General features: G+C 47.7%; 1 protein-coding gene across 4 annotated transcripts in view; it reads right to left on the bottom strand.

The window, feature by feature from the left end:
* KSR2 (kinase suppressor of ras 2) overlaps positions 1–26,252 on the bottom strand; it is a 265,061-nt gene that overhangs the window by 184,985 nt on the left and 53,824 nt on the right. For all 4 annotated transcript variants that reach the window (XM_005863784.2, XM_005863785.2, XM_014537695.1 and 1 more), the window contains 2 exons: positions 22,824–22,964; positions 19,010–19,160 (listed from right to left, as the gene is read on the bottom strand). In XM_005863784.2, the coding sequence (XP_005863846.1) occupies positions 19,010–19,160; positions 22,824–22,964 (292 nt within the window). The remainder of the gene's footprint in view (positions 1–19,009; positions 19,161–22,823; positions 22,965–26,252) is intronic.

The raw sequence follows: 26,252 nt of genomic DNA, 5'->3' as shown, positions 1-26,252 counted from the left end.
ACCGCCAAAGGGGTCGCGACCCACAGGTTGAGAACCGCTGCACTAAGGCATCTTCTTTGTGCAGGGCGTGTCCTAGGTTGTGCCCCAGGCCTCCCAGGGGCTCCAGAGTTGCAGAGAGCACCCTGACCACATGAGGCCATCTTAAAGTGCAATGAGAAAAAGGCACTCGAGGGCAGTTTGGGGGTAACAGACATGTCCCCTGTCTTGATTCACGATGATGGTTTCCTGTGTGTACACATGTCAAATCTCACCAAATTATGTACCTTTTGAAATTTATTATATGTTGATTATATCTCAATGAAGTTGTTAAAAAGTATACCACCTTTAAAAGAAGTGGAATGAAAGTAAATGATCCAAAGACCAGATGATACAAAGATGCTCAAAGATGTGTGGGGCAGTCATGTGAATAAATGGGAACACAACATAACCCAAGCCCAATGGTTACACAAATTCACCACATCCACAAGAAGAAATGAGATATAGCTATTAAATGTGATGTTTTCAAAAGCTAATCAATGACATGGAAAAAAAACTGAGTGAAGGAAAAAGGATGTAAGAGAATCTACATAATTTGATATTGTTTCTATTTTGTTAAAAATGCATAGGGGGAGAAAAAGCCTGGGAATTATCACAATTAAAATGTAATGCTGAGTTACACAGGTAATTTTGAAAGCATTTTTAAATATTGAAAAAGCCCAGTACCAACTGTAAATATGGGCTCAGTCATGGGTGATTCGGTTTTTCTGTTTTTATACATTTTTTTATTTTCCAGAATTTTTGCAAATAAAAATGATTTTAGAATCAAAAAGAGGAATAAATATTACTTTAAAACAACAAATAAAGAGTATGCAAGGTATTCCCCCCACACCAGTTCTGTGGAGAGAATTCAGAGGAGCATTAAATTTGAGGTAACCTTGACCCCCTGAAGACCACCCCCATGACCCCTCCTAACCTCCCGAGGAAGGTTTGGGGAGCACAGAGGCTGTGGGCAGTCAGAGGGGGTTGCTGGCTGATGTAGATGCCGATTGGATTAGTGCCTGGGTCTGTTTTCCTCTAAGTGGATTAGGCATTTCTTGAACCTGCTCCAGTGGGTCCCGGAAATTCAGCCCAGGACAGTCCTGCGGTTCGTTTTCAGAGCTCGCTGGAATATGTTTAAGCATGTAATAAATACATTTAAGGCTAATCGGATAAATCACTAAATCAGATCGTTATCTTGCAATTTGAAAACCAGGCTCCAGCTCCAGATCCCAGGGGAAGGAGAATAGGAAGAAATAGAAAGGCTTTGGGCAGATGGCCAGGTCACATTCCTACCCAAGACCATCCAACACCAAAGGCAAAGAAGGGCACCCCCCACCCCCCAAACCCAGATGCTCATCCGCTGCTGACTGGCTTCAAATTTGCAACAAAACTTTGCAACAGTCAAAGTGTGAAGAAGCATCTAGGTGCTCCCTGCAATGCAGGGCCTTTCAAGGCGCACCAGTGCTGGATGGAGTCCCAGGTGTGGTTCATCTGGTCTGTCTCCTGCCTCAAAGTGAAAGACCTGTCAAGTTCTCCACCAAGACCACCGGAAAGGCCAGAATCACCCTTTTTCAAGTCTGAAAATCTGTTACTGAGCTTTTGTTATGACAAAGCCCAGTGGAGTTGACACTAAGGGGCAAGAACTTGAGAATCCGGCAGGTCTACGTCCAGACCCCAGTGCTGTCATTGAGTGTGTGTGAGACCCTGGACAAGTGTCTTACCCTCTCTGTGCCTCAATCTCTTCCTCTGTAAATTGGAGACAGTGATAGCACCTTTCTCATGGTGCTGTTGAAAGGGTTAAATGAGATAATACATACAAAGCACTTAGTTCAACGCCTGGCACAGAGTAACCAATCCATGTTAGATACTTTTATGGTCTGAATTATTTTTTATAGGACTTCCTACTCAGTATTTTCTTTATGTGGACATACATTATCCCTATAAGATAAAAGCTCCCAGAGAACATTTTTATTTTACTCCAATAAATATTAACTGATACCCAGGCTCTGGGAGAGGTGGTAGGAACAAAACAGAGAGGGTCCTTGGCCTCAAGGAGCCTCCAATGTTATGAGGCAGGTGTTAATAAATAAGCATAGAAATAAACATATAGTTCATGACCGCGACTCATGCTACAAAAAGGAAGAACAGGGTATCTCAACAGAAAACAGAGGGGTGCTATTTTGAGTTGGGGGACAGAAAGGAAAAAACTTTTAAGCCAGAATGTAAATGTTCAATAGGAGTCAGCTAGGGGCGAAGAAGGGAGAGAATGCTTCAGACAGAGGGTACAGCATATGCAAAGGTCCTGAGGTGAGAAAAGCATTCAAGGAACTTGGCGGGGCCGGGGGGGTCAATGTGACTGGATGACATTGAGTAAGAGAGAAATAGAATGAGATGAGGCCATTGAGGTAGGCAGGGTGGACCGTGCCTTGTAGATGATGGGTTTTAAGCAGGGGAGTCATGTGATTTAATTTGAGATTTTAAGAGAGTAACCTGGCTCCTAGTGGAGAAAGCTTTGGAGGGGAGCAAGTATAAAAGCAAGGAGACCAGATAGGATGCCGCTGCAGTCATCCAGGCAAGACTAGGGTACTAGTGGTGAGAAGCGGGCAGATTTGACATACATTTGGAGACAGAATTCACATGGCCTGGGGACATACCGCAAGCAAGGAGTGAGGATAGGTCTGGAATCAGAATGACTCCTAGATTTCCAGCTTAAATAACTAGAGAGATAGTGCTGTCATTTACTAAGAAGAAAAAATCTAGTGGAAGAGCAATTTGGGGGCAAGATTTGTATATTCCATTTTAGGCATATAGGGACCAGAGGAAGAGGAGGAATACCAGGAAGTACACTTTCCTGATAGCCAAGATAAGTAGATGTTTCCTAAAGGAGGAAGTGGTCAGTGGTTGTATATGAGATCAAGTGACAGAAGACAGATGTGTCTGTCATATTGTAGGTTGTCAATGAATGTCTGTTGGGTGCACAGATGGAGAGACGGGTACATGGATGTGTGCATGGGTGCCTAGATGGATATGCACATGAATAATAGAAGGGTGTGTGGATGGATACATGTGTGGATGGGTGAATGGGTATATGGATGAATGTGTGGGTGCATGGATTGTGCATTGATGCATGGATGGATATGTGCATAGGTAAATGGATGGGTGCATGGATATATGCATAGGTGCATAGATGTGTGTGTAGGGGCAAGATGGATGTGCACATGGATGCTGGATGAGTACACAGATGGATAGATACACAGATGTATGCATAGATGCATGGAAATAGTGGCTCCAGCCACACAGAATTGTAGTCAGTTCCCCAAGCAGGAACTACTTCTCTCAATCACAGAACCAACCATTACCTGTATCTAGAGAACTCTTTATGTCACATCCACTCCCCTTGACATTCTTCAGATCTTAGGTCATATGTCACTTCCTCAGAGAGACCTCACTGAGTACTCCAGCTAACATGGCTCTCTCACTACCTTCTTCACAGCATTGATGAAATTCTCAAATCACCATTTCTTTGTTTAATGGTCTGTCTCCTAATTAGATGGTTCAGTCAACAGGGCAGGGGCCTTGTTCATCATTTCTAAATCTTCAGAACTCAGCAGAGTGCCTGGTACATAGAAGGGACTTGGTGCCTATAAAATAGATGGATAGGTGGGTAGGTGTGTGGGTGGGTGGATAAGTGGATGGATGGATGGATGTTTGGATGGATAGGTGGGTGGGTAGGTGGAAGAGTGGATGGGTAAGTGGGTGGGTGGATGAATGAGTGGATGGATGGACACATGGACTGATGGATGAATTGATGAATGGAGCAAAGGGAAGGAGAGAAGGGGAAGAGTTGGAGGGAGGAAAAAGGATGAAGGGTGGGTGGATGGATGGATGTATGGACGGACGGACAGATGGACAGAAGAACCTCACTCCCTTCTAACCTCAGGACAACTGACCTAATCTCGCTCAGCCTCTGCCTAGCCACGAGCTGACAAAGCCCAGAATGGTCACAGAGAAGATGCCCAATGCTCCCAAGTGCTAAGGAACTTAAATTCTCTTTAACATGGCAATTCTGCTGTGCAGCCTCAGCCAGAGCTGCAGTGACACCCACTAGCTTGTTCCTGTTTTACTATCTTAGATAAACAAGGCAGGGTCAAGCTACCAGGCACCAGGAAGGAGGGAAAGGAAGATTTTTAAAAGACAAGGAGGGGGGAAAATCACTCTAATAGGCTAACAAACAACAAAGAAATACTTATATAATGCACCGCTTCTTAGGGAGGGCGTCAAGTGCCCCACTCAAAATATTCAGAAGAAGACAAGCGAGAGACACATGAAGTCTGAGGGGTGACCTCCACGAAGCACTGCCTGACATTAGCAGAGGCAGGTATTAGCATTTGGTGAGATCTTTTAAAAAATACACACATGTACACAGATCTGATTAAAGCATTAGGGCTCCTATTTTCCTACACCTTTTATTTAACCCTTGTGGAAAGTAGCTTTCTCTTTTATAGCTCTGTTCTCAGGAGCCTTCCACAGTTCAGTTTTATCAACCCCTGGCTAAGCCAGTATCTCATATTATCCTTCCAACTACTCGGTGAGATAAAATTCAGCAGGGATTCATATTGTTCCCATTTTATAGATTGTAACACTGAGAGAGACCTCACTGAGTACTCCAGCTAACATGGCTCTCTCACTACCTTCTTCACAGCATTGATGAAATTCTCAAATCACCATTTCTTTGTTTAATGGTCTGTCTCCTAATTGGATGGATGGATGGATGGATGGATGGATGGATGGATGGTTGGTTGGTTGTTTGGATGGATAGGTGGGTGAGTAGATGGATAAAAGGATAGTTATATGGATGGATGGATGAGGAGCAGAGCAGCTCAGGACTCTCACGTTAACTCTGAAGCTATCACTAAAGTCCATGAGGCCAAGACTGTGTGTTTCTTGTCCACTCTTGTGTCCCCAGAGTTTAGTACAGTGCCTGACACAGAGGAAGTCCTTGGCAGGTACCACCCCAATACCAACTCTGTCCTTAAACAGCATTTCCCAAAGCCTGCTTCATAAGACACCGCCTCAACACCTACTCAGTGAAAACAGAAACCACAGCCAAATTCAGGTGGAATCACGACATTATAAGTAAAATAAAAAAATAAGTAAAATCAATGCATAGCAACTTATTAACTACACCAAGAAGCTCTACAGGCAAGAAACGTTTGATTTTTTTTTTTAAGAAAAATCCCTCAACATCCTTTAGAAAATGCTGCCCTGGATAATAATCTAATTACTAAGCCATTTCATGGAGTGCTTACTGTGCACCATGCACTGGCATTATATATTATTAATTCATTAAATTCTTAAAATAGTCCTAAGAAGTGACTGTGACAATTATCCCCATTTCACAGATGGGGAGGCACAGATCTCTAAACCTCTTTATCAAAACAAATGAAAAAAAACAAAAAACCTGGACCTACCCTTGTGGCCAAGCTGCCCTGAGGTACAGAGGCAGCCCAATGTCCAAGGTCAACTGGTCCAAATCCTGCCAACTCTGGGAGCTCTCAGCCTTGACCTCAGGCCCTCAAAGGGCTACTAGTATCCAGACCACATGGCTGTCCTTCTGGGATTTTCTCACTCTATAAAATGCACCAGACAGCAGGTCCTTCTCTCCTGGCCAATCTCCCAACTGCCATCTGTACTCCACTATGAACACAGGACTGTGCCTTAGTTAATTCTAGTGCTAACACTCCCATTGGCCTCAGAAAGCAGGGAATAAATTCCAAAAGGATGAAGTAGTTCTGAAGGGCCTGGGAGACACTTGAGATGGGTATAAAAATGAAAAGCCAATCTGGATCCAGATCGGCCAGCTCCAAAACTTCCCACAGATAGGGTGACCTTGGGGTGCCTCCCCAGTCTGATGAATCCAGTCAACCACACTCTGACCCTAGGCTGTGGCTTGGAGCTAATCATCGTGGAATGAAAACAGAGAAATCGCCATTCCTGTCCTCAGAGTGCTCCCACATGTCCCCTCAACTATTTCACTAGCCTCATCTCCTAAACCCTCCTCCAGGTTAACGTACAACTCCCTGAACTGGTCATGATTTATCCCACAATTACCTGCCTCACTACAGGCTCTTCCCATACCTGGAGGGTCACGGTCCCTCGGCCTTTTGGAAACTTCCCATATTATACCCATCTCAAATTTCTCCTCCTCCATGAAGGAAGGCTTCCCTAGCATACACCTGCACTCCTCCTCCAAAACACTGGCTATTTCCTCCTTCGTGTTAACACAACAACAGACACAGTCCTCTGCACCTTAGTGCAGCACAATAATTCCTTATAGACAAGAAACACCTAACAGGGGGCTTGTCGCCAAGAAAGCGTTTCCTCAGCGCCGGATGAATAAGTGAATCAATCGACCTGTTCACAAGCCGACACAGAGGAACACGGCCAAGGACGAGAACAGAGGCTGCAAACTTTCTCTGTGAAGGACAAGACCGTGAATATTTCAACCATGAGCCATATGGCCTCTGTTGTAACTACTCAACTCTGCCATTATGGCACAAGGCAGCCATAGATGGAACATGACTGAGTAGGTATAACTGTGTGCCAAAACAATTTTATTTTAAAAAGCAGTCAGCTGGACAGATTTGGCCTGTGGGCCACACACAGTTTGCTGACCCCTGGACTAGATTATTGATTACATCTCAAAACGGCATAAAGGAGACAAGCTCGTTCTTAGCAAGTCATCCTCTATTTTGCCCTAAGGACAGCCGGCCACTCCAAAACAGAGGGAGGGAGGGAGGGAGGGAAGGAGAGAGGGGAGAAGGGAGGGGTAGGGGAGAAGGGTGGAAGGAATGCCATCTCCTAAGAAAGCCTGAATAGTTTCTGGATGATTAAAAAGATTTTCTTAAAACTCTCTCAGACCTCAGGCTTCAAACCCTCAGGGCAGACATGAGAGCAAAACCTAAGTGAGCTACAAGTTAGTGACGATTCCTACAGACAGATGCGACTTTAGCCACAAACTTGAGATACAGATCTGTGGTGCTGTTTGGTTTGTTTGTTTGTTTTGTTGTTGTTGTTGTTGTTTTACCATTTTTACTAATGCTGTCATTAGTAAAACTATTATATTTACTAATACTGTCATTTCTATTGATACATTCTTCTCTAACTGAACGTCATGGAAAAGAAAAATAGAAAATTTGTTCAAGGTAAAAAACCAAACCCCAAGGACATTTAATTAAAGCAATAGATTTCTTGACTATAAAAGAAGAGAGATGTGACATGTCCCAAAATCCAGCTTCCTCCCATGCCCGTCTCCCGGGGCATGAACAATCCAAATACTCCCCCCAGAAACGTCCTGATGCTGTTCCCAACACGCCCTGAACGCATCACATCCTGTCCATCCGTGAAGAACGTGTTTCATGTTGCTTTCTTCCCCCTCCCTAATAAATGCATTTGAAAAGACGTCTGGGTTATTTGTTAGCTCTTTCTTCTTCCGTCCTAGTTGTTGGCTAATGCTATCTCTCCACCAGCGTCCGGCCATTTCTTGCCTCAGGTGAGAGGTTTCATGCCAGCATCCTGGCCCATCTCACTAGAGGCAGGGAAGGAGCATCCCAGGGTCCCTCTTCAATGCCTGAGAGCTGGACCATGTGGCTTAGGTGCCTGGCCTTCTTTCTTCATCTATAAATTGGGGCACCCCCTTCCCACCGAAGATAGTGTGGGGAAATGAAGTATAATTGAAAGAGAAGTAAAATCATCCTGCAGAAAAGCCTGAGACATACAATGAGATCAGACAGGTGAGGAAACTTCCCAGTAATTCTGACAGCAAGGCACCCATTACCAGGCCCCCATGGCAACTGCATGCCAGGCCATGGGCTTTGCATATTCTATCTCATTGCATCCTCATCATGAGCCAAGAAGTAGGGACAATTATGGTCCAAATTTTTAGGCCAGGAAATTATGGCTCACAGAGATGCAAGGGTTCAACCAGGGCCATGAAGCCGGTACCTCACACCCAAAGCCAGGAATACAGTTGGTATTTAATAAATGCTGGTTAAAGCTGAACGAACAAGTGAACTACATAGTAAAGTATCATCGTCTCTTAACTCTCACGACCTCTGTGGACAGCTAACCGGGCTCTGTTTTCAAAAGTAAGGGGGAGGGAGAGGTGAGGTGACCCCAGGTGGGCAATGAAACAAAATCATCAACCCAAGAAGAAAGCAAAGAAGCCCAAACACATCCTGAAACTCAGTGCGGCTGTTCTTCCTCTAGAAAGCATCCCCTGAATGCTCTTGGCTGCACTGGGACCCCGCCTCCCGCCCCACCTCCGCCCAGTTCCTCCCAGCCACCGTGCTCCAGTCTATGAAGAGTAACAATGGAGGCGATGACCACACTCACACTGTGTAGGAGCCCTTCCTACGGTGCATCTGAGCCAAGGCCAGGACAGGAGGAGCCAGCCCACGAAAGAGTGTTACCTGCAGGAGAACCATCAAGTGCAAAGATGACACTAATTCCTTACGTTCAAAGAATCCACAAAAGGGTGTCGCTGGGTTAATATGGAGATGCACACAATACTAACTACCGGTCGCCGGGTATGAACTGTACAGTCATCCATGAGAGTGGGGACGCGATGACTGGGTCGAGCTCACTCACCCAGCGTGGAAGGTCAACCCTGAAACACAGAATCCTGAGGGAAGGATTATGGACCATCCTTCCTGTCCTCAGGCATTTGACAGACCCAGACACCAGGCTCCGCCGGGCCATGTGGCTCATCGGCTCTCACAGCCGGAAGAGACAGGAGAGGAGAGACCCGGCCATCTGGCCTCCAGCCCTGAGCTCTCTCCACTACTGTCCCTTCTATGAGCAGTTCCTCAAGGAAGAGTGTGATCGGAGCTGTTGACCGGCAAAATGGAAATTTTAACGAAGTCCCTAGTAAGAGTAAGAGTGGGAGAGGTTATGCATGTGAGTATGAGAGACTCGTAGGCGCGTACGCGTGTGTGTGTGCATGTGTGCGTGCGTGCGTGTGTTGGAGGGAGGATGTCACAGCAAGGCCCCTAGCTTTCATCTGGTTCCTGTAAACGTGACGAAGGACCCCTGGGAAAATCATGCTCTGGGCCTGAGAAGCCAGAGTCCAACTCAATTACAGTTTTCTGTGCTTTAACAGAGCCTCCGTCTTCACAAAATGCCCTGGCTTTCATCTAGCCTCAGCATTACTTACGTTGTCATCATCACTGACATCATTATCCTCCTCATCCTCCCAGCCTCAGCACCGCCCATCAGCGCAGCCTGGCACACGGAAGATAAGCCAAGGCCACCGTTCTCAGCCGGGAACATCGGGTGTCTGGGGGTTGGGGGGTGGATGTTACTGACACCTGGTGGGTAGAGGCCAGGGAAGCTGCTGAACACCTGACAGTGCAGAGGAGAGCGCCCTACAAATGAATGGTCTGGCCCCAGATGTCACAGGGCCGAGGCTGAGAAACTCCGAGCTGGCCCTATGTGCCATCACTGGAGCCTCCAAGATCATCTCCTACGTGAGGCCCGAGAGCTGGTGAGCTGACATCTGATGGCATTCAGACGCTGCTCACTGCTCCTAAGCACGGCTCTCCGGCCCCCAGTCTGCAGTGAGGAAGGGCTGCACTGTGAACCTACACATCCCCTGCCTGGAAGCCCCTCAAGACCCTTGCTTACTTTGGGGGCATCAATATCATCCTGTGATTTTATAAAAGACTATGGGGACTTCTCCAACCTCTCGAATAGGTCAAAGGAAGACTGTGATTGATTGCTACCTTTTTTCTGTTCCAAGATGCTAAAAGGGTGGCACTGCCCACGTCACCCCCATCCACGGGGCATCAGCTCTGTCAAACTCAGGGGCTTGAAGAACATCCTGGCAAAACCCTCAGCTGCCCACACACATCCCAGAGCCAGCTTCCCCAGCTCCGGGTCCTGGCGACCCCCTGCTCCTGAGGGCTCTGCCTCCTGGGAGCAGGCTGGTGGCAGAACAGGGAGCAGGGAGAGAAACCTGTGATTCAGCCCATTCATTGGGGCCTGAGTTCCAATTCCGTCCAGCCACGAACCCAAGTCAGGTCCTGCTCCAATCGGGGAGGCAGCCCCACACAGGCGAGAGCACACCTCATTTCACTTATTCCTAAATGGTTATGCATGGTGACGCCTGTTTCAAAGCCCGGGACACTGATGGGGAAGGGACACTGATGGATCAAGTGCATCCCAGCCCCGTGGTCCAGCCAGGACTCACATGACAGGCGCAGAACTCACATGACTTCCTGACTGGGCCACTAACGGGCCAGGCCAGAGGGATGAAGACCCAGGAGCCCAGCCCCTGACCCTGGGGCCCACGCCTTTTAGTATCTATGTGTCCCAGTGCTGGGCACATTGCAAAGGCAAAACATTGATTTCCACTGAAACAAATCCTGCTGCTTCTCTTTTCAGCCTTTCTGTTAACAGGCTTTGGGGGGAGGGGGTCCTACACAGCGTGAGTCACCCCAAAATCTGGCCCCAAGCTCTTTCCCGATGCCTCCCAAGGCAAGGAAGCCGCTGCCTCTTCGCAGCTCTCTGCAACACCACGCATTATTATTTGGAGCCTGCTTTGCAGGTTCCTTCTTGGCAGCTCGTTTTCTTCTCTTAATTGGTCTTCAGTGTGGCAGGGAGACCAACGCTTCTGTGACATGAGCGCTGCAGGGCCATGAGGGGCAGCAAGACCCTCTCTGAGCAGACTGGAGGCAGGCAGGAGCTCTGAGCTTGCTCCATGCTGTGAGCTCACTCAAAGCTGGTCAGGAAAAGAGACTAAAGCTGCTCCCACCCCTCCCACCCCCTAGGGTTTCCGCCTGCCCAGGATGCTGTGTCTGTAACACAGAGCAAGCCCCTGCTTGTCCCTGCCATAGCTGGGTCATGCCTTTCTCCTCTCTGGGTCTCAGTGTGTCCTTATATGAAAGTTGAGATGATTAGACTGAGGTTCCTTCCAGTTTGCACACCCATGTAGCTTTTTCTGAGGCACTCGAGCACATTCTTTGGCTTCTCAGCTGAAGGAAGATTATCAGGCAGCGCCTCCTGGTGACCGTCAAGAGAAGAGGCCCCAGTTGGATGGTGTCCAAGGCAATCCATACTGGGAGGAAAAGGCATCGAAGTGTCTGCAGCCAACCAGCTATGTGACCCTAACACTAGCAAGCAAGGAGACTAGGGCTTAAAGCAAAAATACAGTCCTGCCACACACAGAGGCCCTCCGCCAACCGTGACAATGAAGGCAGAAGGTCTTCAGAAGGTAGAGCTTGAAAAACAATGCCAGCCCCGGTCACCCAGGCTGTCCCGGTATCTGATTACAAAGCCTGTCCACCTCATTTCTCCTCCACAAAGTACCAGCCGGAGAAGGGAAAGATAAAAGTGCTAAAGAAAGAAATGGATCAGATGATGAAGCTAAACTGAGCCTGTTCCCAAGGGCAGGGCTGACACGGGCCCGGGAGCGCCAACAGGTCTCCGTGTGCCTGCAGAGGGGAGGCCGTTCCCAAGTGAGGAGTGAGGTCAGCAGGAGATCCGGGCTGTGAGGCACCCCACCTTCAGAATCCCATGGGGATGGCGATGGGACATATTCACCCAAAGAGAAGAACCACAGGCCCCCTCAAATGATCGTGAGCCTCCAGGGCCACTACCCAGACGTCACTCCAGAGACAATGAGATATGGTCCTCACCCCCAAAGAGCTCACAGTCTGGTAGGGAACAGACAAGGGAAGTGGGCATGGAGGACGCTGCAAGTTAAAGCACGTGCTTTGGGTGAGACTGACGTGAGTGCGAGCACAGGCTCTGTACTACCTGTGTGACTCCTGGCAAGTGACCTAACCTCTCTGGGCATGTCCATCCTTCCAGCCCTGGCCACTTGGTATAGTAAGTCATCAACAGCAGCTCCATGTAAGTGCTGGACCACTTTAAGGGAGACTCTCCTTGGTGATCTGAATGGGCCTGGCTCAACCCATTGAAAGGCGTTAAGAGCAGAACTGAGGCTTCTCTGAAGAAAAAGGAATTCTGCCCCCACACAGCCAGTTCTGGACAGCCTGTCCAGTGGATCTCAGACTTGCCCAGCCAGCCTCCACGGTCACAATAAACTCCAGGCACTAAATCTCAATCTACTGATCTCGCCCTGGCCAGGTGGCTCAGTTGGTTGGAGCATCATCCCATACACCAAAAGGTTGTGAGTTTGATTCCCATTCTGGGCACACACCTAGGTTGCAGGGTTGATCCCTGGTCAGGGCTCGTACTAGAAGCAACCGATCAATGTTTTTTTTTCTCTCTCCCCGCTTCCTCTCTAAAATCAATAAAAATCATGTCCTCAGATAAGGATTTTTTTCTCTCTCTCCCCCCCTTCCTCTCTAAAATCAATAAAAAAACATGTCCTCAGATAAGGATTTTTTAAAAAAAGAATGTTTAAAAAAAACTCACTCTATCTACCCCACTGGCCCTGCTGCTCTGACACCCACTGTGACCACCCCATCCGAGCTGGCCTCCTCGTCACCATCACATCACTCCATTTTAATTCTCAGCATCAGACTCAGCGCCACGCGGCACATTTCCTGTCCGTCCTGTCACTGTGCTCGGAGCAGTGCTGCCAGGGGGACGCTCTGACGATGGGAACGCCCTGGAACTGCGCTGTGCCGACAGCGTGGCCGCCAGCTACAGGGGCTGTGCGTGACGTGAAGTGGGGCTAGTGCCTGCGAGGTGAATTTTTAATTCCACTTCCTTTTCATGAATAGAAGGTTAACTTCCACATGAGTCTAGAGGCCACCCCATTGGACAGCTTGGGTCTAGAACACAAGGACCATGAGAGCGGGAGGCTGGTTAGCCTTAACCATCACCACGTCCCCAGTCCCAGTCCCCACAGTGACTGAAACAGAGGACATGCTATCGATATTTACAATGAATGAATGAGCCATGTGTGGGTGAGCGTGGCTGCATCAGGCCTCTGTCCCTTGCACTGGAGAATGCTAACGCCGTCCTACATCCATGGAAGGGATTCCTGAAAACCCACGGAACAGGGCAGCGGGGGACGTACAGGGAAGGGAGACGAGGGACAAAGATGCTGCAACTCACCAGACACTGGGGATCTCTGGGAGGTGGCTCTTCCCCAGCGCCCAGCCCTCCCAGAGTTGGAGGCAAGTGGAACAATAGGGCAATCAAGGCGGCTCTTCCTCTTTGTTCTGGGCACAGGAAGGGGCTCTGGTGGGCTTCCTTCAACACCAACTGCAAGGACCAGGGGAGCATCGAGGCCACTGTCCTATTCTGGAGCCACTTCACACCCAGTTTGCACCTGGCTGTCAGTTCTTCCCTGGACCCTCAGGAGAAGGAGCCAGAGGGGCCAACAAAGCAAGCTCCAGGGAGGTTGCCAGGGTGCGGGCAGGGGGATGGGGGGCCTGTCTGTCAGGGGCACCCTGGCCTTCTCTGTCTCCCCTTGCCTGGCTGGCTGAGCCTCTTCTTAGACGTACCAGCATCTCACTCTAAGCCATCCTCCCACTCTGCAGCTGGTGTTTGTTTGAAAACTGGATGAGTGAGCCAGGCATCCTCTGCTCAAAGCCCTACAATGCAAGCTCTGTGCCATGATCCTCCGTGAGGGCTGGCCCTGCCCACTTATCTAACCCCAGTTCCCACCGCTCTCCCAGCATCCCCAGTGGGCTGGCCACACTGGTCTCCCTGGCACAGGCTCCCTCCTGCCACTAGGCACTTTGCATGTCCCCGCCACCCCTTTGTCATCAGAACTACTCCTTCTTTAGGTCTCAGCTCCACTCTGAAGCTCCGCCCCGAGAAAGTCCCCAAGCCCTGGAACCCACCCAGCACAGTGCCAGATGCATAGTGGGTACTTGAAAAATATGTAGGGGAGGGAAGGAGAGTAGGAAAGGAAGGAGGAAAGCAAAGTCTTCCATTATCTGGAACCTGGGTTTTTCCTTGGGAAAGTGAAGATGCAAGTGAGCATACATTATTAAAGCAATCACAGGAACATGCTCTGCAGCAGCCATGTCAGTGTCACCCTGGGACCTCAGCTCTGTAGTGACCTGGGGGTGGGGTGCAGAAATGGGGCTGTGTGCCCTGGGAAACTGCTTGGGGTTCTGCTTTTATTCAGGCCAGGGAAAGGCAGGCTACCCCTAGAGAACAATCAAGCCAAGCACAGGGGAGATGGGCTCTAAAGAAGCGGCAATGCTGAGAGAGACAGTGGCTCAGAGGGAAGAGCAGTCCAAGACAAACAGGGAGCAGAATTAGAAAAGCTGAAACCCGGGGGTCCTTTGGAGACAAAAGAAAAAGAAGGACAGGAAGAAGATGGAGGAAAGCGAGACGGGGCAGGGAAAGGCTAGAGGACCCTGGTGTTGATGTTGATGGTGATGGTGGTGATGGTGATGAAGGTGGTGATGGTGATGGTGGTGGTGATGGTGATGTTAGTAATGGTGATGAAGGTGGGGATGAAGGTGGTGATGGTGATGAAGGTGGTGATGGTGATGGTGATGAAGGTGGTGATAGTGATAAGGTGCCTGGCATATAGTAGGCATTCAATAAATTTTGATGAGGGAATTTTTTTATTTCAGGCCACAGCTGATATGATAAGGAAGGTGAGGAGACCCTGGCTTTGGGTCCCTTGAGCTTGCTGATGGAATAATTAAGTATCTTTGGTGTCAGGCTAATGCTGATCTAATAAGCTAAAAGACAAAAGGTTAAACTTTTCTACTTTGGGGGCATCTTGGACACTGGGAAATAAAGATAACCCCAAAATCCAAGGAGAAAACTAAATTAGAGTCACAACTATAAATAAAGTCTCCCCTATCCTCAGAGAGGAGAGGAGAGGAGAGGAGAGGAGAGGGAGAGGAGAGGAGAGGAGAGGAGAGGAGAGGAGAGGAGAGGAGAGGAGAGGAGAGGAGAGGAGAGGAGAGGAGAGGAGAGGAGAGGAGAGGAGAGGAGAGGAGAGGGAAAGGGAGAGAGGGAGAGAGGGAGAGAGGGAGAGTAGAAGAGGGAGCAAGGGAGGTGGGGAGAGGGCGAGAGAGAGAAATTACACATATTCTTGGTCAGGTACAAAGCTTTTTTGTCTCCATAAGTTTCTCAATACAACCTGTATCCCTTCAGTCATTTAACAAACATGCATTGAGTCCCCACTACACACTAAAATTTAAAGTATCTAATTTCATCACTGCAGGAGACCCCAGCTGAGAGCTGGGGAGACCGAGTTGAAAAAAATATAGTAAGAAGCAAGAGTCAAGAACTAGTTTGTTCCCTAGTTTGGGATAAAATATTGGATAAGGTGAAAGGCAGGAAATAATGGGACCATTTAGAACTTCAAGGAACCAACGATAATTTTTGAGGGAAGAAGAGAATTTAAGACAAGAAGGATCAGTAGAGAATGGCTCACTGCTTCCCCCTGGTGGAGAAGAGTAGCAAACACATCGTACAGCTTTCCTGCACTTTCTTCAACAAATATAACCTGGACGAGGTGCTAGGAACAGAGGGATGAATAGTAGCATACTGCACCTGTCCTTGGGGAGGTCACAAGCAGATGAAGGAGTAAGACAAAAAAGTTACAAGCCATCTAAGGCAGGATCAGTTGGTAATAGAAGCATTCATTCATTCATTCATCCAACAAAGTGCAGAGGCCTTGAGGCAGGGGCTTGAGAATAAGCAGGATTCATGGGGAGGACACAGGTGGGAGGAAATTCTAGGCCAGTGATGGCGAACCTTTTGAGTTCGGTGTGTCAGCATTTTGAAAAACCCTAACTTAACTCTGGTGCCGTGTCACATATAGAAATTTTTTGATATTTGCAACCATAGTAAAACAAAAATTTATATTTTTGATATTTATTTTATGTATTTAAATGCCATTTAACAAAGAAAAATCAACCAAAAAAATGAGTTCGCTTGTCACCTCTGACACGCGTGTCATAGGTTCGCCATCACTGGCCTAGGCAGTGGGTTGAGTACCAAGAAGTGAAATCCATGCCTGATCTAGGAAATTCCAAGTAAATAGTAGATTTGTAAGACATTGAGGGTTGGAGGGGGGAATATAAACAGCAGGGTTCCAATTAGAAGCCAAATCCCAAGGTGCTTTGCAATCCGTGGGAAAGACTATGTATGTGAAGACATTGGTGATTTTCACATACATAGGGAGTGTGCAGGAGGCAGCCAATCGATGTCTGTCTCTCTCTCTCTCTCTCATCAATTAAAATGTTTTTTTAAGAGAAATCTGTATTGAGTCCCTACAATGTGCCAGATACTGAGCTGGGGATGTCTGGCTGCAAATAAAACAGGTAGATCCCTGCCCTCCTGCAGCCTACACCCTACCGGGGAGAGAGGCATCCATTAAAAGAAATCACTCCGCCCAAAGGCTAAAATGAACATGTGGAGAGTGATACGGACACATACAGAGGCAGAGTGTGACGTCAGGACACCGAGAGCTGTGTGCTGAGCTGCGCTTCCCTGCCAGCTGCCCTTGTTGCCCAGCGCAACACCTGGCCCTGCTCTCAAGGACCCAGTGGCTTGCAGGCTGGCATCGGAGGCAGGACACGGTCCGTGGAGGGAAGCTCAGCTGCCTGGGAAGAGCTGATAGAGGCAGGAGGATCAAGGAGATTGGTGTTTCTCAACCCATAGTGAGGGGTGAAATAAAAGTGGCAGGTCCTTTCCAGCATTTGGTAAATGATATAGAATAAAATAGAAAAGAATGTAAAATATTGTGCATAGTAAGAATTGGTGCTGTTTCATGAAACTAATTTCAGTTGTGTATGTATATATTCATGTGTTTGTGTATAATGTGTGTGTACAAGGTTGCAATATAAATCATTTGTTACTGTGTCTTTTTTTATATTTTTATTGATTTCAGAGAGAGGAAGGGAGGGAGATAGAAACATCAATGATGACAGAGAATCACTGACTGGCTGCCTCCTGCACACCCCCTACTGGGGATCGAGCCCACAACCCAGGCATGTGCCCTGACCGGGAATCAAAACATCAACTCCTGGTTCGTAGGTCAACACTCAACCACTGAGCCACATCGGCCGGGCAATGTTTTGATTACTATGTGTCTTGATCAAAAAAGTTTGAAAAACACCAGATCAGAGGCTCTCTCACGGTCTCACCCAGCCCAGGATGTCACAGGGGTGGCTGCTCAGCCCACAGAGGGCTGACAGAAAGGCCTGTCTCAGGCAGAACTGCAGTCCAGCTCCACTATGAGGACTCTGCCACACTCAGTAGCCCCATTCTGATGAGGAGCTATGAACTCTGAAAAGCAATGAAGAACCTAACCTCACATGCTCACTCTCATGCACTGTGGGGGGCAGGGGGATGGGAGGAAGAGGTATAAATTGGTACAAACTTTTTGGAAGGCAAACATGGCAATGTCCACCAGAAGTCTTAAAATACGTAAATTTTTTGCTGCAGGAACCACACTCCTATGCAGTCTCACTAAAGGAGTAGCCCAAAGGTAACACTCAGAGTTAAATGTCTAATGACAGCAGTGGTTGGGTAAATGGTAACAGTATTCAGGCCTTAAAATGTATTGACAAAGATGTGTATGATACAGCCTTGTAATTAGGCACCATTTCTTAATGGCGTACTAACTACTAGCTGCTTCTCACTGTAGGTAGAGAGAAGTCACCCTGAAGCAGGTTTTGTCTGTATTGCATGATTGACAGGCCACTCTTAGCCATGCAAATGTTAGGTGAGTCAACAGCATTATGCTAGAGTAAGGAATAACATGACCTTTATCGCTGTTTAACCAGGGGTGATTCTACCGCAACACCTCCCTCCCCTGAGAACATTTGCAAATACCCAGAGACATTTCTGTTTGTCATGAATGGGAGAGGGATGTTACTGGTATCTAGCGGGTAGAGACCAGGGTGCTAACAAGCATCCTTCAAGGACAGGTCATTCTCCAATTCATGGTCTCTGTTGATGCTGATCACAGCCCTGATCAGGATCTGCTAGCAAAAAAGAATATAAAAGAGCATGCAGGGCTAGAGGAGGGGAGAGAATCTGGGCCAATGACCTGTTTCAGATAAGCTCTGTTTTGTTCACTGACATATCCTCAGCCCAACTGGCACAAAGTAGTCACTCAATAAATACTTGTTGAAGATTGCCTGTTGAATCCAGCAAGGGCATCTGAGGTTATAACTTTCTGCCTGACTGTGCCCAACTCATGTACAACAGTGACACCTTGTGGTGGGAACTGAAACAACCACACAGATGGACCAATAACACTTTTTGGCGGGTGCTTGCAGAGCTGATCCCATAACATAGAAAAGACCGCAGAGTTTGTGGAAAAATCACAAAGCTAGAGAGAAGCAGGAGGCCTTAAGAGGATGGTATATGCTGTCCTGCTAAAAAATGGAGGCAGATGGGAGTTTGAATAATTTATAGGAAAGATCAAAGAAATATGACGATATATGTGGATCCCAAACTGATATGTCACAGAGGTTATTTTGTTAGGTTTTAAAGAAAACACAACAGGTTTCAAAATAATATGGATAAATAATCCTAATTCTATTGCTTAAAGGTAGTATACACATACCTATTGGTCTGGAAGAAGTATACCAAAAATTATACCAAGATGACAACAGTAGGTCCCTAGAGGGTGATGCTTAGGGTAGTTATTATTATTTTTATGTTTTCTGAGTTATTTTATAAAGAATGTATATTGTTTATGCAAAAAAATAAGAAGGTAGATGTTGACCCAAAATAGGACGGCACTTCAGAATGTCTAAGGTAAAACGATTCTGGTCTCCTACGCACATCTTGTACTTCCAGTACCTGGACCCTAATTTTCCAGAACCAAATGTCCCACAACCTCCAAAGGTCTCCTTTAGGGCTGAGTTCCCAGAAGCTGTGCTGACCACTTTCGAGTCCCAGGTCCCTCTCTCCTCTGCTCACCTGCGGCATTTACCACCCAGAGTTGATTCTGTCTTGTCCAGGCCTGCGACCGCGGGCACAGGAACCTGGAGGCCCTGTGGCAGACGTCCAGCCTGCTCACCTGACATGTGCACATTCCGGAGGCAGGAGAGGGAGGCATTGAGGCGGGCACATTCCTCCTGGTTGGCTCCGTATTTCTCCACGGTTTCACACACCTGCTCATCCGTCATCTCCAAGAGGTCCTCCAGGCTCAGCTGGCCCGGGGTGATTTCCTAGGGAGGGAAGAGTATGCAGATGTCAAGTGCCTAGAGTGGAGGAATGACGTCTGAGCCTCCACACTGCCCTCTAGTGGTACCTAGCTGAACACCCCACACTGTGTGAATGGCTACTTGGTGTAGTTGGGTCTCTGATTTGGGCATCAGACAGGCTTGGGTTTTCTCTCAGCTATGCCACTCATTAGCTAGATGACCTCGAGCAAATCATTTAACCCATCTAAGCCTCACTTGACTCACCCCAAAATGGGAATCTTAAGTGCACATACTGTGCAGGGAAGCACGTGTGCTTAGCACATGGCGCTCCATAAATGGTATAGTTTATTACTTGTCTGTGTCCCCATGCAGCTTCTAAATTCCTTATGATAGAGACTCTAATTTATTTATCTTTGGAGGCCCTCCGTGCCTCCTGCTCAGCTCCTACAGCAGTGACTTGTCCCAAATTCAGGGTGAACCCAGAGCAGACAGCCCGAGTCTCCTGATGGCTGTCCTCCACTCTCTGATAGTCTTAGGCAGGTGACCCTTGACCGCCACCAGTAACCATTCTTCTTTCCAGAAAGGCTGTGTCTAGACACTATCATATGGATACAGCTTGAAATTTGTCAAGCTTCCATATTTACACATCTATAAAAAAGAGTCTTCATTTTATAGCACTTAATGGTATCCAATGTTTTTACATTTATTATTGTTGTTATTTTTATTGATTAAGGCATTACATGTGTCCTCATCCCCCCATTTTCCCCTCCCCCGCCCCGTTCATGCCCTCATCCCCCTGGTGTCTGTGTCCATTGGTTATTTGTTGTTGTTATTTAAATAAGAGTTTCAGATAATTGAGGATGGAGATTCTAGGTCAATACACAGCATGCGTGTGCCCTCTTGTGGCCATATCTGTGTGTTACAACAAAATCATACATTTTCCCCCTACACACACACACACACACACACACACACACACACACACACACTAAACTAGCAACCAAGAAGAGGAAAAGTGTATAGCACTAAAATTCTGTCCAAAAAAGAAAAAAAAGATGCATGCAAAAGCCATGAAACCCAACTGGTGCCTATCAAACTCGCCAGGGCAGGGGACAGAGAGAGAGAGCAATAATTGAGTGGCTTAGAGGCTTTCTCAAACAGGAACATCTTGCAGGTAAGCCCCACTTTAAGAAAGGTGATCGACCAGAATCTGAAAGTACAAAATGACTCATATTTAGAAGGGATATTTCCCAACATAAAAGAATTATCCTCTTTGCTGCAGGATACACTTTTGCATTTTAATCTTGTAACTTACCTCCCAAAATATTCAATTTACACTGAGGTTTATGGACACACACACACACACACATATCACAGGAGTAATGATACTAAAAATGGAGAAAGCCTTGACAAACCTGGGCCAAAAGAGCAGATGGACTTCTGTTGGATAAAATCATTAATAATAATAACAATAATAATAGTAATAGAAAGGAATGTAGCACTATTTTAAGTGCTTTTCATGGATTTTCTCTTAAAAAGGCAGACCACATAAAGTGGGTACTTTCATCATCATCATTAGTCTATAACTAGGACACTAAAATTCAGAGAAGTTAGAACACCGGCCCAAAGTCACACAGTAAGTTTGAACCCAGACAGTCTGTCCTAGTAGCTTTCTCTGTTTAACTTCTAGCTCCTCCAGAGAAAGGGGCCCTTTGGGGTACACACATGTGAGCTACAGACAGAGAGCTGGGACCCAGCTGTCCTCACCCCCTGGCTGGTGGCCTTGGGCTCATGATTCTCACTGATTAAGGTAAGAACCAGAGCTTGGGTACCTGCAGGCAAGGGGAATCAAAATGAGCAAAGCTGTGAAACTTGGGAGCCTGCAGGACCCAAATGGGCAGCAGAATTCAGTTCATTGCCACCGACAGGAATTCATTTCAGTGTGGTAAGCAACTCCAATTTTTCAAGAGAAGGCAGAGATCTGGGGTTTTACGCAAACGCTTTCAACTTTTAAATACTGGCTCAAAAAAAATTTGAACACATCAGCCAAGCAAAAAAATGTCTGTGCGTCAGATACAGCTTCAGGCCATCATTTTCAACCCTTGGTCTAGAAGATTTGTCTCTACCTAATTTGTCCTGTTTGATAAATAAATGGTCCCAAACGCTTCTGAAAAGTGCACTGGGCCATGCAAATAAAATGCACTGTTTGTACTTATATGGGGCTGTTCCCATTAAGGATATTCACACAAAACTGCCAGCCTGGGAATGAATTAAAGAAACAGCGACTCATACCCCGTCTGGTGTGCATGTGTGACACGGGAGTGGAGGAATGTGGAGGGGGGCGTAAATAAATGGTCCCAAACGCTTCTGAAAAGTGCACTGGGCCATGCAAATAAAATGCACTGTTTGTACTTATACGGGGCTGTTCCCATTAAGGATATTCACACAAAACTGCCAGCCTGGGAATGAATTAAAGAAACAGCGACTCATACCCCGTCTGGTGTGCATGTGTGAGACGGGGGTGGAGGAATGTGGAGGGGGGGGGGAGGCATTGCGTCTAGCCCAGGATTATTGGATCTGGTGGGTTCAGGCAAGATCACATCTAGGCAAGGTCTGAAAAAGACAAAAGGTGGAAGAGGATCTTCCAGGCCGCTTCAAGGAGGAAGCAGGGAGCCCCTTACGAAATGGTACATGCCCTGCAGGTAGGGAGGCGCCCCTTTCCTCCCCAGGTCAGGGAGGCCCTGGCAACCGGAGAATGGGGGAAAGACAGTGCTTTCCATCTCTGCCAACCCCACCCACTCACTAGTGAAATGAGTCCCTTCATCTCTGAGCCTCAGTTTACTGCTCTGCACAATGGGGTGATAGTTGTAACTACGTCAAAAGGTTGTTGCAAGGATTTGAACAATCTCGACACTTGAGATGCTGCACGGAAAGCCCTCCGCACAATGCCAGGCACCAAAGATTCGAGGTGAGCTGGTTTCATCCAGAAAGGCTCGGCCCAGATGCTGGAAACAGCGATGACTCAGGATCCAAGAAGGCAAGGAAACCCCACCATCCTAGGGAACTTAAGCATGCGCTCCACTCCTTGAGGGCGGACACAGACAGCATGTGCTGGCTCTGTTTTGCCATCGGAGAACCTGCTGCTTCCAAAGTTTGCAACAACAATAACAATACTGAGCTGACATCAACCGAGGGCTGGTAGGTGCCTAAGTAGGAGCTGAACATTTTATCGGGATCATCGTATTTTACACGCCAGCTACTTCAGAAGAGGAGACAGTCATCACCCCATTTAACAGATGAGAAAACTAACACCCTGAGACTGTGGTGTCCAAGACGATGGTCCCTGGCCACATGGATTAACATTAAATATGACTAGAAGCTCAGTTCCTCAGCCACACGCACTAACCATAATTCAAGTCCTCGAGAGCTACACGTGGCTGGTGGCCACTGCATGGGACTTAGCATAGACATTAAATACGTCTATCACAGCAGAAAACTCTGAGGTAAAGTGACTGAGTTAATGAGTGGCAGAGGTGAAACAGCCCATTCAGAGAGGGTCTCTGATGCCTTCATCCAATCCATATTTACTGAGGGCCTACTATGTGTCAGGCACAGCCAAAACCCCGTTACCCAAGGGACTGGCTGCTGGCCAGTAAGGAGCAGGGGGCAGGGGCCACCTCCGGTCACCTCCAGGACTTCCTTGCGCACGTCGACAATTCGGAACCAGTGCCGGAGCTGGGGGAAGCCGTCCAGCTCGGCGTTGCGTTCCTGCAGGGCCACCTTCTTTTTGCAGGACAGCTGCCGGCTGAAGTACTTCACCAGCTTGCTCTGCAAAGACACAGGAGGACACATCTCAGAGGCACTGCCGCGAGGAAGACAGAAGAATCTCCCACGGTCCCCTCCCCGCCTGAGCCCCATCCAACTCCATACGCTAAAGGAGGGGGACACGCACTGGGGCCACTTCCATGGGGGCCATTGGGTTGCATGCATGTACATCTCCATTGCTCGTGTCCTTGGACCCAACAAGTCCACTTCCAGGACTCACCCTACAGACACCATGTCCTGTGCATAAGGACTGTGTGGGACAGCGATTTTCCATCCTTTTCCCGTTAGGGCAGTGGTCAGCAAACGCATTAGTCAACAGAGCCAAATATCAACAGTATGATTGAAATTTCTTTTGAGAGCCAAATTTTTTAAACTTAAACTATATAGGTAGGTACACTGTTATTAACTTAACTAAAGGCCTGTTGCATGAAAAGATTCGTGCAATAGGCCTTCCCTTCCCCTGGCTGCTGGCACCGGTTTTCCTCCGGCACCCGGGACCCAGGCCTTCGCTCCAGCCGGAGGCGCCTCCAAGCCTCTCGCGGCTCCAGCTGCCAGAGCTGCCTTCAATCTTCGCTCCGCCGCTTCGCGCCTATGTATGCAAATTAACCACCATCTTTGTTGGTGGTTAATTTGCATATATCGCTGATTAGCCAATGGGAGGTGTAGCGAAGGTACGGTCAATTTCAATCTTTGTCTATTATTAGATAGGATTAGGGTACTCCTAAGGCTTAGGAAGAGCCACACTCAAGGGGCCAAAGAGCCATATGTGGCTCACAAGCTGCAGTTTGCGGACCATAGCCTTAGGGCACATAAACTAATTACTGAAATTCTTCAGCACACCAAAAATATATATTTTTGCCAATCTGACAATAAGAAAGAGTATAATTTTGATTCATTCACACCGAATGGCTATTGTGTTGGCTGTTATCACTTTTTTATTCAACAATCTAAGGGAAAAGAGGTCAGTGCCCCTGACTAAAGAGTCAGGTGTTGCATGTTTTAAAAACTGTTGTGGTGCACGGGGTGAAACAGCTGGTGAATGGTAAGGGAACATTTCTTACCATTCAGTTTGCAATGGCAAGAGATTGCAAACACTCTGAGGGTCCATCAGTAGGAGACTCATACATGGGGGCCCACACACCCCCCGAAACCCTATGCAGGTAGAACATGAGATGAGGAAGCGTGCTGTGCACCAATACAGAACCGTCTCCAAGACATGTTGATAAATAAGCATAAATACTCTCCCATTCACGTGGGAAATGTTAACACGTATATATCTCCACAATGTAGACACTTTCTGGAAGGATTCCCAACACCCTGGGGAAGGGAAGAGGGAGGGCCAAGAACAGAGGCGGGAGAAAGACTTTACTTAAATCCTTTTGTACCATTTGAATCTTAAGTCACATGCAAACATGCACAAATGAACAAATGCTTTGAAAACCAGGTGGACCTGAACGCATGCTTCTGGAGAGATGCAGTACCATGAGAAAGAAAAGTGTTTTCTTGCCAGTTATGTAAAAACTAGCGATGTTAAGCCCGGCCGGCGTGACTCAGTGGTTGAGCATCAACCTATGAACCAGGAAGTCACTGGTTCGATTCCCAGTCAGGGCACATGCCCAGATTTTGGATTCGATCCCCAGTAGGGGGTGTGAAGGAAGCAGCCGATAGATGTTTCTCTCTCATTGATGTTTCTATCTCTCTCTCCCTCTCCCTTCCTCTATCTCTAAAATCAATAAAAACACATTTAAAAAAAACTAGCAACGTTAACAACAGAAAGGCAATACATGTCTTCAGTGAGCAGAAAAGAAAGTGTGGAGGACACCCCCAAAGCCCCAAAAGTGCAGAAAGGATAACTGTTTCAATTTACTTTAATTATTTAATAAATACATGTATTTATTTCCTTGTAAAAAAGTTGGAACATTTCAGGTAAGACCAAAGCTCCCCCTGAGCATTCCCTGTAATGCCGGCCCCTCTCCCGAGAGGTGATGAGGGAGCCCACTGAGGTCAGTCCACCCTGCCAGCCTTTTCTGTGCACGCTCATACCTACATGTAGAAACCGCAGGCTGGCTTGGTCTGGGGTAGGGTGGCTTTCTCACATAAACTGGATCATGCACTATGCCTCTTCCTGCAGCTCACTCTTCCACTCAGTAGTGAGCCTCAAGGGCCTTGCCCGTTAGTTCCCAGATCTGCCTCTCTCTTTTGAATCCTCTGCATGAGGGAGCCCTTTGATCCCAGGGTCAAACGCTCACGATGCATGCAGTTCTGTGATGTCTGCTGGGGCATCTTTGTCAGCTATGATAAAGCATTTTCACAAACAGCAGCCACGCTAGCAGGCACCGTTTACTAGATGCGTGCAGTGTGCCTGGCGCTGTGGGATAAATGCTCTGAATGTGTTTGTTCATTTTTCAATCCATACAATGATGTCAGCTGAGGCTGGGAGTCTGAGCCTACTAGTCATGTGCCCAGATCCACAGAACTAACTAAGTCAGGGAGCCAGGGTAGGACCCCAAGGCTCCCTCTCTTTATCAGGCTACTATACTTATGAGTTGTTCAGGGGTCCTCCCCGCTGAACTGGAAATCCAAACGTTGGGCATCGGCCCCTCAAGGGCAGAGGGTCTCGCTCATTTTGGGATGCTTTCCGTGTATTGTGGGAGAGGTAAGTATCTGAATTCCAGTTCTGAGGCTTCGGGGAGTCACATCAGCTCCCTGAGCCTCCATTTTCTCATCTGTAAAATGGGCCTGCGGAGGCATCATATGTGATAATGTCTGTGCAGAAGACAAGCTGAGTCCTCCCCACATACACACAAACACCATTCTAACCAGTTGTTGAAAGGGGTGCTTGGATAATGGAGAGGAGTTTCCAAGGTCACGCTGAGACTGGACCTACCCGTCCCAGGAACAAGAATCAGGGGGCGTCCATACTGCGATGCATTAGCAATGGGGGAGAGAGGGAGGGGTTTAGGACACAGGTGGAGCGGGGAAGACAGGTGGGGAGGGCAGCCACAGGTCCAGGTCTTAAACCAAGGGAACCAAGAATCACCTTTTGGGAAATGAGCACAGCCAGTCTGAGCTGTGAAAAACCCAGAAAACTGCCCAGAGCGTGAAACTGGCCTGGGCAGAGAGTAAGAAGCACTTCCCAAATGGGGATCCCTGGGCTCAGCAGCCTTCCCCACCAGGTGCCCAGGGCGGGCGGCTATCGGCTGATAGGGGTTCTCTTGAGCCAATGCTACGATACGTACTTTTTATGAATTATCTAGTTAATCTGCATAGCAACTCAGTGATATAGGACCA

This window comes from Myotis brandtii, unplaced genomic scaffold, assembly GCF_000412655.1.
Source record: "Myotis brandtii unplaced genomic scaffold, ASM41265v1 scaffold181, whole genome shotgun sequence".
Taxonomy (NCBI): Eukaryota; Metazoa; Chordata; class Mammalia; order Chiroptera; family Vespertilionidae; genus Myotis; species Myotis brandtii.
This window is presented reverse-complemented; position numbering and strand designations above follow the sequence as displayed.